Here is a 17,440-nt window from a genome sequence, read left to right on the forward strand (position 1 = left end):
CGCCCACAGATTAAGAACCACTGCTTAAAGTCAACACACATAGACTGAACGTTCCATACTCTCTAGAGAGCTTCCATACTCTGTATTAGGATCACAGACAGTGTGGTCTTGTCTATTTTTCTATAAACAGTTTAGTGGTGCTAAAGAGGAGTTCCAGGTGTCTGAATGTTCATGTTCCTAAAACTGGTTTGAAGAAATCTGGTAGATCCTTCAATCAGAGCCTCTGTTGAACATGAGGCCTTCCTCACTAATATATGTTGAAGCCTGCTCAACCAGCATAGGTGTAGCCACTTTGTTCCATGCCTGCCAGTCATTTCGTATTGTTACTAAAACAGAAAAAAGCTTGACTCAGAGCAGGATCAAGCTGACCACATTCCCTGTTATGTTCTAGGCTTATTAATCTTAAGAAATTCCATAACCACCCATGCCACTTAGGACCAATCAGAAAAAAAGGTCAGTTAGAACTGTTATTGTCTAGCTAGTCAAAAGAGCTTGAGTCAGGGCCGACCCCTGGCCAGTACTTCCTGTATCTGCCCATGAGCTCATGGTGGTTTTTGCCTATACACATTGGCTCTGGGAAACATTTGTGGTTGCCGTTTAGCTTTAAACTCTATACTGTGATCCTGATCAATCAGTCTTGGGGTGTGCTTTCAATGAACCAGCCTGTTTAACTGAAGTAAGTATTTGAGTGGTTTGTGCCACAATTTCCAGACTTTAACTATGTGTGTGTGTGTGTGTGTGTGTGTGTGTGTGTGTGTGTGTGTGTGTACATATACATATACATATACATACACACACACACACACACACACACATCGTCTGCAGCAGCAATTGGGGATCAATACATTTCTTTGATCATCAGTCACAGTGGAAAACATTACAGGTCTTAAATTAATTTACCCTTACAAGTTTAAGTCTGGGAAGGACAGGTGGAGGGAAAGGCTGTACATTTATGTGGTCAATATTATCTATCTATCAGAAGAAAAAACAAACACTTTAGATAACATAAACACAGAATTAAAAGCCTGCAATGAACTTGGTGGTGGCGGTGGCAGTGTATGCCTTTAGTCTCAGCACTTAGGAGACAGAGGCAGGTAGATCTGTGAGTTCAAGGCCAGACTGATCCACAGAACAAGGTCTAAGACAGCCAGGACTATACAGAGAAACCCTGTTTCAAAAAACCAGACATATAACTATTGTATAGATAAGAAGTGGACATGACACTGACCTGGGATGTATTTACTGGAAAACCAGCCATTTTTCCCTATTGCCCTCCTCTGAGTTTCCTCCTCTTGCACTTTTGTACCTGAAATTAATATTAAAAGCTGTTAGGAAGCCAGGCAGTGGTAGTGCATGCCTTTAATACCAGCACTTGGGACAGAGACAGGTGGATCGCTGTGAGTTTGAGAACAGTCTACAGAGGTAGCTCCAGAACAGTCAAGACTATATATCGAGAAACCCTGTCTCCAAAGGAAACAAATAAACAAAAAGCCATGATGTCAGGTCACACCATGGTAGTGGCAGAAGAATAGACACAGCCCAGGGCAATGGAGTAGCAGACATAAAACAGCCAAAGCAGCTGAGATCATCTGTAATTTTACCAAAACACCAATATCTTAAGCTGAAGAATAGAACAATCTCCTCAACCAATGGTGTTGAGGAAAGTATCAATCTACCCAGAAAATACAAACCTAGGTCTATTCTCTCCCACTGTGCAATGGCTCACAAAGCTTATGTATAATCTGGAAGAGTAACATAAAGGGGAAACATGTTCATATGTAGACATAGGGAACTAGTTTCTAAATGGCCCTACAGACTTGTCCAGTCAGTACGCACACTCATAGTCCTAAACAATGACAAACAAGAGATACAATGTAGGAGGAAGAATACGGAAATATATTGTCAGTGGGAATTTGAACTCACTGCAGCCACCGTACAAGTATGCAGCTTCCTAAACAACCAAACAAGGGAAAAAAAAATCTCATAAGATCCAACTATATTACACATGTGGTTTTGTTTGGAATTATTTCTAATTGAAACACATACTTAAGATGACTTCTGAAATCACTTCACAAGTGGAAGCTATAGAAGATGTCAAAATGAAATTTATAAAGGAATAAGCTATAAGAATACCAATGAAAGGCAAAATATCTCAGAAGGAGGACATGAAAGACATAGAGAAAAAAATGATCAAACTGTTATGCGTTTGTCCTTTCCTCTCAGTGATTCCTTCAAATATAAATGAATATTGCCAAAAGAAAACATGCTAATAGAAATGGACCTTCAGATATGCAGACAGTCAGAAAGGAACAAAGGAAAAAAGAAAACTAAATTAAATTAAAACATTTTCTACACAGGAATTGACTTAAAACCTAAGAACTGAGAAATTCTGAGTGGAAGAATTATATAAAAGCATTTCATGAATGTCGATAGCAGGAGAGGAGAAGGTTGGACATAGTTATTGTAGGTCTCAGAAAAAAACCAAATCCATCAAAATACAAATCAATAGTGATAAAATGTTCCACTCATTAGAAAGTTTTGTGGTCAATATGAGTACATTTCACACAACCATTTCCACACACCCAAAGCAACCACTGACACACTGGCAGGAAAAAAAGAGACAGTGATGCTGGGAAAGTTTAGCCTCTGATTCAACACTCAGTGACAGATACTAACATCAGACAGAGCATTGCTAAGGAAAGACCAGCATCCGTAGCACAGGAAAAGATTATGCCTAGCAGCCTTACAGAAAGCCATCCTCAAACAAAGCAGAAGTCTCAAACTTCAAGATCTTCTCAAACTTCGAGGAGCATGCTCTACTGTGGTCAAATCTTAGAAGAAGAACAAGTGTCCAGAAGGTGGTAGTGCATGCCTTTAATCAATCCCAGCACTAGGGAAGCAGAGGCAAGCGCATCTCTTGAGTTTGAGGTCGGCCTGGTCTGCAGATTGATTTCCTGGAATACAGATATCAATAGCACATGGAAAACATAAGAACACAGGACATGAAAATCAACAGCTGGCATGCGTGTATTCAAACATGTAAAGACAAAGTAGAAGGAGGTTTGTCTTCTGTATAGTTTCCACAATTCCTACAAATCCAGCATTTTTTGAAATGGAGAAATTGTTAAATTGTGAAACAACAAATAGCTCAAACACCGTCAGAGAAAGATCAAACCCAGAGGGAATTTGAAAATCTGTTAAAATTACAATAAACCCACTGAATGTTGACCTAAGGACAGACAAGAGGTATCATCGGGAGGACAACGAACATAGAGTTTAATATTTTAGAGACATACTAAACAATTCTTATCAAAATCCTGCTGGCATTATTTTAGGAAACACAGAAATTAACCCTAAAAGATGTAGAATGTGAAGGAATTACAAAAAGCTCCAAAATTCAGAGAACAGAGAAAAAAAACCGAGAGGGATCGATTTTCCTAATTTTGTAATCTATTACAATTATAGCAATGAAAACTACTTAATATTGGTCTCAAGATATGATCAGTGATATAAATTCAGGATGGATGCCATCCATTTCATGTATAGTCAAATAAAATTACATTCGCTTCTTACTATTAATTCTTACATAGAAGTCTTTCCACACTTACAATAGGGTCATCCCAAGGAGACTACTCTCAGTGGAAGTCTCATTCTTAGTGAAACAGACTGTGGCAAAATGAATTTCACGTCCTGTCTCTGCTGTCACTTAAGCCTCTCACCAATCCCTGCCTCAATTTCCCCAGACATATGTGTATCCTTTGCTACTGTCTTCTCTTCACCATCCAGAGCTCCTTGTTCCACTTCATCAGTAAGTCCTGGATATGAGAAAGAGCTTCATCAATAAGTACCAGGATTTCTAACACAGTATTATGCTCAATTAGATAAAGAGAAAACTAAATAGAGAATTTTACAAATGATTCCCCATTTGTCATGTGGTGTCAGAATACTGAAAATATTTAGGGAGCATTTTCATTTTGCATAACTTGAATTCCACCTCTTATCACAGCTCAGCAAAAACTAAAAGGCAGCGAAGATGGTTCAGTAGCTGTTGCTCTTCTAGAGGACCAAGGACCAGCACTCACATTGTGGCTCACAACCATCTGCAATTCCAATCCCAAGCATAAGCAAAAACATATGAGCAAATAAAAAAAAAAATTTAAATGTTAAAAACCCCTCAGGATTAGAAATGAAACTTCATGACTGAGATGCCAATATTATAATACCATTAAGTCTCTGAATTTACCATGGAACAAAAATAAAGAAACTTAACACTTCCCCAAATGAGAAGCCTGAGGAATAAAGAACACTTCACTTTAATATTCTTTCCTGCTTTGAGAATCTTTCACTGTAATGAAATGTGTTGTGAGGTTCATCCACATAAAGCTCACACACATGTGGCCCAGTTTGAGAAGACACCTGAGGATGAGAAAATAATAGTTCAAGAAAACTACACACACGGTAACCAAACAGCCGTGCCTCCATTGTGTAATCTCTCTAAAGAACTCTGAGACACCACTGCCAGTGAAAGACTAGATGTCACAGAAGGACTGAAGGTGGGAGAGCTCTGAAAGGTTCAGGTCTCCAGGCCAGATCCTATTTGCATTTTATAGTCTACAAGCACTTGGTGAGGCAAAGAGGAAAATAAGCAGGATTTCCCAAGAAGCATAAAGGCAGTTAGCTTGGGGGCTTTTCAAACGCAGGTTACAGCTGACAGATGTAAGCTTTGCAGATGAGGTTGCTAAGGGAAAGACTTTGTTTCAGCCACACCTCTCCAGGTCACTCTGTTTCAAGAAGCAAGATGAAGTTACAGCAGTAGTGCTTTAAGTAAATCATTAAATAAATCAGTAATTCGGTATCAAATAAATGATCTTTTCTACCTTATTCTACTTTCATTCTTCCATGACGTCTCTATGGAAAAATCGCCCTGAGCAGAGTGTAGGTGTTCCCCTTTTTCTGGGACAAGTCCACAGCCACAACACTGAAGAACAACAAATCCTGAAATACAAAGCAACGATTTGGCCACTTTCCCTTGAGTAAAGTGCAAAGGAGACATTGGATTAGAGACTCTTTTCTGATGTAAATAAGCGGCCATAGTAATTCAAAGGTTCTTTCTACTGTGGTGCTGTTCCATACAATGCTTTGTAACTGTGGACATACAGTGGCCTGATATTCTCACACTCAGCATGCATAAGGTGTCTTTTTAGACTCGAGATATAACATTAAGACCCTCACACCCGAATACAAGATTTTGAGTACTGTATTTACATCATGGAATGTGTGCATCTCATACGGCAAGTTAGCGATAAAATTCTACGTAGTAAAAATGTTAACGATTACAACCATAACTGTGTAGTTTGCAAAAATATACTTGTGATTCTTCTGTCGATCCTTACGTGACTAATATCTAACAAATTTTTTAGGTTGACAATCCACCGGCTCTAAATGCCACTCTCTTGAAAAGCTTGGATAATTTTAAAAACTGCTTTGTCGTTTCCGAACTGACAAAGAGATCTGTGAGATTATTTTTAATAGAATATGTTGAAAACCTTACGAGAAAAAAAAAATCAGGATTAGTCCAGTTCATCGAGTTCATGAGAACAGGGTCCTAATGAGTAGCCCAGAAACCGATCGCACCCTGCTCCACGCCAGCCCCTCAGCTCCTCTGACCTGGGAGGTTCCCGGGCCTCCGGGCCGCGGTTCCTGCCGCAGCGCTGCTGACTCTCCCAGGATTCTCCGCGCGGAACCTGAGGCTTAAGGTAGTTTTCACGTCTCTGCAAGACCCCGGACGGTGTCCTCGGTCCAGGTTTGCACTATGTACCCCCCGAAATTCCTTAGCAAATTTGCTGCGCCCCTCCCCTGATTCTGGGGATACGTCGCCCACTCTGCCCCCGCCAACTATAGCTTCCTCTCACATGTACCCAATCCCGCCCACCTACTTCCTCTTCCGTTTGGTTTCCCAAGGCTCCCAGCGGTGGCCAGCCCTGAAAACTGCAAGTGTCCAACGCTCCTATGGCAACAGCGACGCTGAAGACCTGTCAGCTGCCATGGGAAAGGGTGGAAAGGGACAGTGCTCTCTAAGGACAGCAAATTAGAGGCAGACTACAAAACGGTTTTACAAACTGTTCAATGGAGTGAAAGCACAAAGAAAAGGAACAAATATCTGAAAGATCTTAAAAAGAACAGGAACAAAATGACTGGAGATCAAGAAATCACAAGCAGGGGGCTGGAGAGATGGCTCAGCGGTTAAGAGCTCTGACTGCTTTTCCAGAGGTCCTGAGTTCAATTCCCAGCAACCACATGGTGGCTCACACCCATTTGTAATGGGGATCAGATGCCCTCTTTTTGGTATGTATAAAAATACCAATATTATACTAAAAAAAATAAAAAAAAAAAAAAAAAAAAAAAAAAAAAAAAAAAAGAAAAAGAAAAAAAAATCACAAGCAAAAAGACGGAGGGGGAAAACTGAGGACTAAAAGATTAATTCAATAAAGGCAAAAGAAGCGCTAAGAAAACAATATGAAATAAAGGGAAAAAATTCACTGGGCAGTAGGAAATTTTCCAAAGCCTAGCAAAATCTCAGCACTCAGGAAGCCAGAGTCAGGCATTTCTGAATATAAGGCCAACCTGGTCTACAATTAATTCCCTTTGCCAGGCCTATACAACAAACCCTGTCTTGAAAAAAAATTAGATGCTCTCAGTAAGGACAGACTGTATTTCTTGATACTGTGTACCTGGCATTTTTGGCTTCCATCATTCTCTTGGTGAAAAGTTGAGCATATTTCTTTGTGTATTTCTCTGTGTGTATGTGTTGTTTCTTCAGAGCAATCAATATGTCTTCAGTGTTTGTGAAGTAACAAATTCCTGAGTCTTTGATGCTTTGATCTTGGGATCAAACAGTATAATGGGTATAGGGTAAGCAGAGATAGTTGACAAACTCTGACTGGCCAGGAGAATAGGTTACAGATTCAAAGTATCTTTTTTATTATAGGCTTAGTGCTCTCTGAGAATGTAGTTTAAAAATGGATGGGGGTGTCATATAGGGTATAAAACTCAGTAAATAAGATAGACTGACTAAAGTAAACTTTTCCTACTTTATAGCATATATGATGAAACATTTAATAAAATGCTTATTAGTATTTGCTATTCATAAAAAGACCAGTTCAGATATTTTCTCTTTGACTGGAGTGGTTTAAAACAGCAAAGACTGCTAGCCTAAAAGCAGGATGTAAAATTAAATGTGTTCGCTTCAGAGGAGACTCTTTGGACTCTTTAACTTGGAATTATAGGGCTGATAAAAAGAATAAAATCCATTCTGTTTGTATTTTCTAAATGTAACTGAAAGTATAACCCTGTGCATACGATGAAAAGTGAACACAAACACTATACCAGTTGGATAATCACTAGTCTGTCCTTCTTCTGTGAAACCTGAGGAAATAAAGAAGCTCCTGGTTGCCTGTCAGTCAGAGCAGCAAAAATAAGTAAAATAAGTAAGTCAGCCACAGAAGCAGCCTGATTGCTAGGTAGCTAGTCAGAGCTGTTAAATTTCCCTGACCATTGCCTGACTCCTTCCCTCCCCTTCTTGAACCTTTTATTTCCATTGTAGTCTGTCCTGTCAGTAAGGACCTTTGGCTGAGAAACTGGCCCACCCAGAAGCTCCGTGCCCCTAAAGCCACACTTACTAACCCTTTTCCAGTATTCAACTCCCTGATGATTGAGCATTCAAATATTTGAGCCTATAGGGGCCATTTTTATTCAAACCATCACACTCAGGGAAGACATTCATACTCATAAATATATTTTAATAGTTTAGTATAGAGATAAAAATATCACACAGTGCTTTGTAAATATATTTTTCTTATTCACTAAAAATTAATTTAACCAAGCATGGTGGTGCATGATCTCTATGAGTTCTAAGACAGCTAGAGCTACACAGTGAGATCCTGTCTCAAAACAAAACAAGAAAGGCAACCGCCCTCCCCAACCCAGTAACAACTAGTAATTAGTATTAGTCCTATAATACATCATTTAAATTTATACTGGCTGCATGCCTCCCAAATGTAGCTTCTAATAATTGATAATAACTTGTTTTCCCCATTAAAAGTATGTGTAGGGTTGTGTTTATCAGCACCTGACTCTTGGTTGTTTTAAAGACATCACCAACAGCCCCAGGGCTCTGGGTGGTCACAGGTGAGTCGAAAGACTACCAAGTATATCAACACCTTTGTTTTCCTGTGTTTGGTGGTTCATAGTCTGATAAATGTGATGATTCCAATGCATGTAACAATAATATCAGAAAGTCAACAGATTTCGGACACTGTTCTGTGAAGTAACAATGTGTCATGCCATACAGTAATGTTATCAGCTCCTGATGTCTTGATTGGAAATCATGCCCTGGGCCATGGTTTTCCTGTGTGCCCTGGTATTAGCAGCAGGCTAAGCTGTGTAAATTATCCTGCTTCTATGTAACACCTTTACAACAAGTAACACTTGTTCTCTCATCTTTCATATCTGTGACTCCATTATATTAATTTTATCTATGAACGCTTTGCTAACATGTTTGTGTGTGCACAATGTTCTTGTCTGGTAGCCCAGGAGTCAGAAGTTGTCACATCCCTTGACATTTCAGTTGTAAGCTACCATGAGAGTGCTGGGACTTGAACTCTTGTCCTCTGGAACAAGTAGTATTTTTAGGCAATAAGCCATCTCTCCAGACCCAGAAACCTCATTCTCATGATGGAGGGAATCTCTACATTATCCAGCATTGATTTGCCAACTGATAGTGCACTTTATTCTATTCAGCAGAGACTACAGTTTGCTTTGACTACAGATGGGGTACAACACTTCAAAATTCTTTTCATTAGTTAATTACATGGACTGTCAAAAAGAATACATTGTTACTCACTCATTTTAGAATCTATAATCTTGACATTAAAAGCAAATATCAAAACACATGCATGCATGCATGCACACATGTACACATACACACATGAACACAGCAATACTGCCATGTTTAGCCATAAAGAGCAATTACTATCAGAAAGGGGTAAAAATAAGTCTAATTATTATGGTAAACCCATTAATAATATCACAAATTTCACATTACTAATTTTAAGAGGTCAGGCTAGGGGTATGATGAGATAACCCACACTTGCATTTGTTTTTCTCACTAAGCCTCAATAGTATGACTTCTACCTTAAAATTTTGGAAGGTATCTTGGCCCAGAAACACATCTCTGTCTGGCCATGTCCTTCTGCACCTTTGCTATTTCCACTCATAGAAGGAGAACCACAATATTCAAGCAGTAGATAAGATGGGCAGAAGAGAGAGGTCTCTGTCATCTGTGGATCACTCTTACCTACTTGACCATGATCCAGCTATGCTAGATAAAATGTAAATTAGAAACTTCGTTCAGTCAGGGGGGTTTCTGTGTTTCTAAGAAAGTAGAGCACAGGCGTGGCTGATCTTGTTTCCTCATCTCTCACATGGCACTGTTATTGACCACCTAAGTCAACAGCAGCTGACAAGTTGAGTGCAACTCAAATGCTCCAGACAATTGGAGTACTTACTCCAACTGAAAAGCATAGTGATTCATATAGAAACACTAGGAAACAACAAGTGTGTTGCAAAGAAGAAATCAAATGAGTAGAAGAATTTGTTGTATATTTGATTGGAGGAGGAATTAGTTTTCCTCAGGAAGATGGCCTCTAAAAAGCTGTCCATGATATAGCGGATTGGTTTTACACCCACGTAATACAGTTGGCACTAAATACACTGAGGCAGTTTTTTTGTTTTTTTTTAAATAAAGAGCACATGAAGATGTGAAGCAATAGAATAAGGGTGGGGCAAAGGGGCAAAGTTGGGAATAATGAAGGGAAGGCATTCAGGGGAAAGTCTATAAAAATGCAGGATACACATATATGAAATTCTAAAATAATAAACTATACTCTAGACTTTTTTAGATTTCTTGTATGTTCATCTATGTTTTGCCTATATGTCTGTCTGTCAGTATGAGGGTATGGGATCCTGTTGAACAGAAAGCTGTGAGCTGCCATGTGGGTGCTGGGAATTGAACCCAGGACCTTTAGAAGAACAGCCAGTGCTCTTAATCACTCAGCATCTCTTGAGTCCAAATACTTACACATGTATTTAAATATAAAGGAAAAGCCAAATCTCTATGTTCAGGTGAGGCTGACAAGGGTGAGATACAAAGGAAAGTACTACTTGGATGTTTGTAGTTAAAACTTCCATAACTGTGAATAAGAATTCCAATTTCACTGCCAAGTAATTTCTGTTGCATTCATTAGAATGCGTCAAACATAAACTTTGACAAGATTATGCAAATCATATAAGGTTTAAATACTGTGGGAAGATTTTGAATGAAAGCATGCTAGTGCTTGATCAAGCCTTGCAAATTATCCTGCTGTTGTAAAAATATAAAAAATAAAAAAAAGTATATTGACTTTTACCCCGCTAGGTCCGCACCGCAGTTCCCCAAGATATCTGCTAGATATCTTGTCACAAACACATCCTAACTCCGAGGCGGCCCAGACCAGTCGCCCACACTCCATTACACTTAAATCTACACATTAAAGAACACACAACACAATAATCTTAGATCCAATTGATAAGATATAATTGCCCACTTAAACATACAAAGCCTGGTACCATCCATCCCTTGAGAACATTAATAACAACCTGTAAATACACAGAGCAGAATCTTAACATCACCTGCCATGGCTTCTCACCCTCCTCCCCACCCCACCCCCTTCTCTCTCCCCCTCTCTCTCTTCCCTCCCTCCCTCCCTCTCTCTTGTCTCTCCTTCTCCTTTAGTCTCCTCCTCTTCCTTCAAACTTCTCTCCCGCCCACCTTCCTTCTCCTCCAATGACAGGCCTCCTTCTATCCCGTACCTACCCCTCACCTGTACTTTACAGATTAAATGGGGAGAAGGTTCTGGTGAAGTCACCTGATTCCTGAGTACGTGACTAGGCAGCTGTCCTTGGGGCAGTGGAATTAGCATCAAAATACAGATAACTTAAGGGCAAACCACAACATCCTGCGTTTCTCATATATTTATATAAAGTGAGAGGTTCAGGTTGGAGGCAAGATCGCATTTACTCTTTGAATTTCCACGTAAAACCATTAAAGACAGCTGTTTTATTTATTTTAAAAAATCACTTTACATAGAGTTGTAGAACATTTCAAAAATACATGTGGTTTTAGGAAAAGTATAGATAAAAATAGAAGAGATGTCAACTTACTATACTAACATGTAGAAACTGACAGTTCTTATTGACCATTTTCAAAGAAAGCAAAGGTGTGAGTTTCATGATATACATTGTTCAACACAACTGTATATTCTCAGATATTAGATTTTGCTTTCCTCTGATATCTCTATTTTTTCCACATAAATTTCTTTGAGGACATCCAGATAGAGATCAACAGTTCTATGGATTTATCAATTTTTTCTGATATTTCTAAAATATGTTATTGAGATCCCCCTGCCGCTGCCTATTGAAAACCCCTTTCTCTTCCTACTGCTTAGCATACTTATCTCATATGTGTGTTCCTCCTTCTGCAAAATAAAGCTCATCTCCGTTTGTGCTACAGTATGGAAGCTTGCTTTGACTACTAATTCTTCATGGACCAAGTGACATTACTGGCAACTATTAACAGACAGTAGATTGCATAGTGAACTAATGAAGAAAACAATCAGGGATAAGTAGTTTAAAAGAAAAGTAGTCTTCACAGGCAAACAGTAACAGAATTCTCTCTGGGACACAACCACTGTCATGAACTAGTGCAGTTCTCAAAAGTGCCCTGGTCCGTGCAGCATCTGCATGAAGGTTTGACAGAGGAAGAATCTGATTTGCTATCATGAGTCTGTCTAGATAGCTGGAGTCATCTGATGGTTAACAGACAGCCATTAACTACCTAACTTCATCACTCCTGTCTCAGACTCATCAGCTCCGAAGCAACAACAACTGATACACACGTTATCATAAAATCATCTGTAAGCAAGACAGCATGGAAGTATCTGAGTGTTAAAAAAAACCTACTGTGCTTATATCTCATCAAATTCCAATACTAGCATTACCTAAATGTTAATATGAATTTTACATTTACTCAAATAGAAATATCCTCCTCCACTCAAGTACATGACAAATTCCCTTATGCATTTGGTTTCCTTCTCTGCAATACACTTGTTGGTCTAATGTCTGTTGACACTGCGCTTTTCAGTTGGACTAAATATTTTTCCAATTTTCTTGAGTACGGAAAAACAATTTTCCTGCACATCCTTTGGGATTTCCTGGTTATGCATGTATATGTATCACATCCACAAGTTATCTCTTTAACGTTTCTCACACTCTTGCTATCTGTATGGTCTGACTCCTCAATGATTACATTGAAAGTAAGAAAAAGAGGAGTCATTATTAAAGGAGTCTTTTGGGTTTTCCTTTGGGATAAATTTTCAGATGTATCTACAATTTTAACACTAGGTAAAGGCTTTGAAAAAAAATCAGTGCATATCATGTGTTCTCTAGCATGGGATTTCTAATGCACAAGACATGAGGATTTTACAACAGTGAACATTCTTATGATCTCTTTCTGGTTTGAATTTTATGACTACATTTTGTCCTCATGAATTAATATAAACTCTTGGTGTTTTCTATGACTTAATCATTCATCAAAGCTCTCATCCGTTTCTTATGTTCACATTTTTCTCCAGTATGGATTCTGCTGTGCTTTGCAAGACGACAGCGATGGGTAAAGGATTTCTCATATTCACCACATTTGTAAGGTTTCTCTCCACCATGGATTCTGGAATGTGTTTTAAGGTATGACAAGCAATAAAAGGACCTGCCACACTCTTCACATTTGTAAGGTTTCACCCCAGTATGAATTTTCTGATGAACTTTAAGATTTCAGCAGTGGGTAAATGATTTGTCACATTCCCCACATTTGTAAGGTTTCTCTCCAGTGTAGATTCTGGAATGTTTTTTAAGGTCTGACAACCAATGGAAGAACTTACCACATTCTTTGCAATTGTATGGTTTTTCTCCAGTGTGGACTGTGTAATGATCTTTAAGTGTTGACAACAGATAAAAGGATTTACCACAGTCTTTGCATGAGTGGGGTTTCTCCCCAGTATGAATTTTCTGATGTGTACGAAGAGCTGTGCAGTGGATAAAGGATTTGCCACATTCCTCACACTTGTATGGTTTCTCTCCGGTATGGAGTTTATAATGGCTTATAAGTCTTGACAATCGAGACAAGCACTTACCACATTCCTCGAATTTGTAAGGTATCTCTCCAGTATTGATTCTGCAATGGGTTTTAAGTCTACATAACTAGGAAAAGCCCTTATCACTTTCTGTGTACTTGTGCTCCATTTTTTAGTGTGGATACTCTGATTTGTACTAATATTGGAACATAAACACTTGCCATACTCTTTATATTGGAAAAGTTCTTCTCTAGTGTGCACACTTTTATGTCTGTTTAGGTTTGAGGGTTCTGTAGAAGCATCCTCGTAGATACCACATCTGCACTTGGTGCAGTTTTCTACAGTGCCTCTTGTGTTATAAGGTGTACATGGAGAGGACTCATGAATCATTTTGCCAAGCTCCTTATATGTGTCAGACTCCTCTTGGATATTCCCATGTTGATAGACTATATGTTCTGAGTGTTGATCCAGGACCTTCTCACATTTACCGCACATGTGATGCTTCTCTGGGAAATGAGCACAATTAGGAATAATAGGGATTGACTCATGGGTAACACATCCAATAGCTGAGTGAGCTTCAGTTCTCTAAGACAAGTGAGAATTATTTACAACACAGCTTTTAGTAGTGGCTTTTTATTTTAACCATTGGTGTATGGATGTTCAGAACCTCCATTTTGATCTCCATCACACTGTGGGGGTTAATAACAGAATTCTTATTCTTATCTAAACTGCACTACTTGCAGAAGGACAGAGAATTGGATGATGAAAAATAAATAACTTTGGAAAAGAGCTATATGAAGGATTAGACTTAAAATATTTTCCTCTTTGTAGATCTCCTTTCCCCCAAGAAATAGTTGAAGAAGAGTTTAATGCAATATCAAAATTAAAATAATCAACTTACTAAGTGTATTGCAATGCATATCTTTGTTCCATACATTTAAATAAAAGGAACAGCCAGCTCGTGGTGGTACACCTTTAATTCTAGCACCAGGAGGCAGAGGCAGGTGGATCTCTTTCAGTTTAAGGCCAGTCTGGTCTATAAAGTGAGTTTCAGGACAGGCTTCACAGAGAAACTCTGTCTTGAATAAACAACAACAACAAAAACATCAAAACAACAAAAGAAAGGAAGAAAGACAAACAACTTGGAAAGAGAACTGGCGAGATGGACTACTAATTAAGAGCAACTGTTGATTTTTCAGATGACTTAGGGAAATGAAAAGAAAATTCCATGAAAATTTTTGTGTTTTGTTTTGTTATGAGAATTTTCCTAATTCCCTGTAGTTTCTAGACAGTATGAAGGAATTTATACATCTATATACCCAGTAAATACAAAAAATGGAATTCTGCAGGAAAAATGACCTCACCAACACAGACCAGATTGCTGTAATTCTCCAACATCACATCAATGTACAAAGCCCTCTGAGTAGAGTCCAGGCATTCCCACTCCTCCTGGGAGAAGTCCAAAGCCACATCTCCGAATGTCAACAGACCCTGTAATGGAAATTTAAGGGTTTTACCATGAGCAGAAATTGTCATAAGAATTTATGGACTTTTTTTTGTGATACAAATGAGACAGGAAAATTATTTTCCAGATGTTTTTTAGAAGGGCTGTAGATATAGCTTAGGAGACAAATGCACTACTTGTTCTTGACCCAGTTGGCATCTAATATCTACATGTCACTCCAGTTTCCCATGATTCATTGCCATCATCTGGCCTCTGAGGACAACATGCGTGCAAGTAGCACATAGACTTACGTTTTGACAAAACCACCCATACACATGAAATAAAAATAAAAATTAACTGCATATTCTAACTTTGTGTGCTATACAGCAGTTTACTCAGAATTTGAAACATTCAGTCATGTAGAAACAAAATTAAAACATTTTAAAGAAAAAAATGTTAACCTGGGCCAGATGGTAGTGGTGCATACCTTTAATCCCACCACTTTGGAGGCAGAGTTAGAGCTCTGTAAGACCAGCCTTATCTACTAGGTAAGTTCTAAGACAGCCAGCTCTACACAATGAAACAACACCCACCCACTTCAAATAAAAAAGTTAATCTGATCATCATAGCCTTTTTTTTCATAATCTGCACCCATGAAAAACAGTAGCTTCAACAAAAGAAAAAAAAAAGAGGCGATGGGACATCCTTTCTCCTCCAATGGTAGAGATTAGAGGAAAGTAATTAAGAGGAATCTTCATTTCTGTGTGAAATGTGATGGCTTATGTACAACACTCAGCACACTCAAGAAAATTCTTACTAATATATGCCACATGATGTCGTACAAAGACTCACCACCAGGAGAGGCTACACAATGGGTGGCTGTCTGAAACCACAGATAAAAGACAAAGCGAAAACACTCTTTGGGAAGTTGGCACTAAACATTAGAATCGAGGGAATGATATGAGCAGGATTTCTCTTGAGATGAATAGATGCCAAGTGTCAACAAACACAGGCACATCATCATCACCTTGTGATATTAAGTGTCAAAGAAAGAAGCCAACAGACTACAATCTGAATCTCCTCCACCAATTTCAACACATGGTCAAGGCACATACTGCTGCCACCTTCAACACTCTCTAAAGAGTTTCAATACTTAGCATTATAATCCAATTGAGGGTTCAAATAGTATGTCTTTGAATCATTTTCCAAAAAAAAATTATTAAAGATTCTAGCAAGAAATTCAAGGCATTTGAATGTGCACTTCCATAAACGTAGTTCGAGGAAACCTAAGTACATCCCTCAGATGGAATTACATGCCACAAAGAAGCCTTGATAACTAATCTATAAGTACACAAATCCTTCGTCTGTAACAACTGAACAACAACATATTTGTTTGACCACAATGGAAACATAGGTCTTATTTTCATTGTGAATAGTTACCCAATACAAAGAGTCTGGCTGGAGAGGGCTGAATAGAGAAAGGGCTGTGATACATAGTATTTAAAAAGTTAATCTTCAGTATTGGGAGAAAAAGGAATTCATGGGAAACAAACACTTCAGATGTCATTATCAGAAACAGAAATAAAGGCTTCCAAAACAATTGTCATTAAAAAGGAGGAAGAGAAGTAGGAGTAGGAGGAAGGGAGGGGGAGAGTGAGGAGGAGGGGGAGTATGAGGAGGAGAAGGAAAAGGAGGAGGAGGGAGAGGAGGAGTCGTCAACATGACACAGACCTGGGATGTACTTACTAGAGAAGCAGCCATTTCCACTTATTGCTCTGATCTGAGTTTCCATTTCAAGAACAATGACTGGACCCCTTCTTGCCATTTTATATCAGGCATCAAGAATACAAAACAAAAATTAATACTATTCTCTCTTAAAGAACAATGTCAAACAACATAAAAAGACCCAAACATCAGAATATACTGGAATAATTCTAAAGCAAGGAGAAAATAGAAAAATATATTTAAATACCCAAAAATAACTGTAAACCATATTTTTACAGCCAGAAAAATTATGTCTTAAAATTGATAGAGAAGTACATTTGAAGATACTCATAAATTAACACATTCCATTCTACTCAAGTCATTGCAGATAATAATTAAAGGCAAATATACATAGATCAGTCAAAAAGAAATTATCCATGAGAATGCAAGAAATAAGATATTTCACATGAGGAAGATGAATAGAGAAGAGCAAGAAAATAACCACCTATATCTTTATAACTTTAAAATAAAGTTAATATTTGTTTGAAAAGGTAGTCATTAACAGAAAATACAGAAAAAGTCCAATGTGTGTATGTATTCACTTTTACAGTATTTTTATTCTATTTATATGAATTTTTGCCCTAGATGTATGAATGTGTATTATGTAGGTGTTGGTGGTCACAGAGATCAAAGTGCATTGGATATAATGGAACTAGAGTTACAGACAGCTATAAGCTAAGGTGTAGATTTTTGGGAAAGAAATCCAGGTCCTTTGGAAGAGCAACAAGTGCTTTTTGTTTTCTTTTGTGACACAGTGACACATTTCCTCCAATAAAGCCACACCTATTCCATAAGACTATACCTCCTAAAAGTGTCACTCCCCATGCGCCAGGCATTCAAACATGAGTTTATAGGGATCATACCAAATTTTTGTCTTGTTTTTGTTTTTTACTGAAAATAGTTTTTTTCTTTCATTTTTTTTAGTTAGGGTCTCTACGGCTATGAGGAGATACTGTGACCATAGACACTCTTATAAAGATAAATCTTTATTTGGGACTAGCTTCAAGTT

At 38.3% G+C, this 17,440-nt stretch overlaps 1 protein-coding gene and 1 pseudogene across 1 annotated transcript; both read right to left on the bottom strand.

Moving 5' to 3' along the window:
* Positions 1-3,139: 3,139 nt before the first annotated feature.
* Positions 3,140-16,836, bottom strand: LOC116892802 (zinc finger protein 54-like). The gene is made up of 3 exons (XM_032894675.1): positions 16,399-16,836; positions 14,588-14,714; positions 3,140-3,815 (listed from the first exon to the last, which is right to left on the bottom strand). The coding sequence occupies exons 1-3, from the start codon at positions 16,426-16,428 to the stop codon at positions 3,703-3,705; spliced, it is 270 nt and encodes an 89-aa protein (XP_032750566.1). The 5' UTR covers positions 16,429-16,836; the 3' UTR covers positions 3,140-3,702.
* On the bottom strand, positions 12,565-14,118 carry LOC116892799 (annotated as a pseudogene).
* Positions 16,837-17,440: the final 604 nt, after the last annotated feature.

Source organism: Rattus rattus, chromosome 2 (assembly GCF_011064425.1).
Source record: "Rattus rattus isolate New Zealand chromosome 2, Rrattus_CSIRO_v1, whole genome shotgun sequence".
Taxonomy (NCBI): Eukaryota; Metazoa; Chordata; class Mammalia; order Rodentia; family Muridae; genus Rattus; species Rattus rattus.

Coding starts and splice junctions, on each gene's coding strand:
- LOC116892802 (XM_032894675.1), bottom strand. CDS start 16,428: ATGGCTGCTTCTCTAGTAAGTACATCCCAG. Junction 14,715..16,398: donor CTCTAGTAAGTACATCCCAG/GTCTGTGTCATG, acceptor TTTCCATTACAG/GGTCTGTTGACATTCGGAGA. Junction 3,816..14,587: donor CAGCAATCTGGTCTGTGTTG/GTGAGGTCATTT, acceptor TCTCATATCCAG/GACTTACTGATGAAGTGGAA.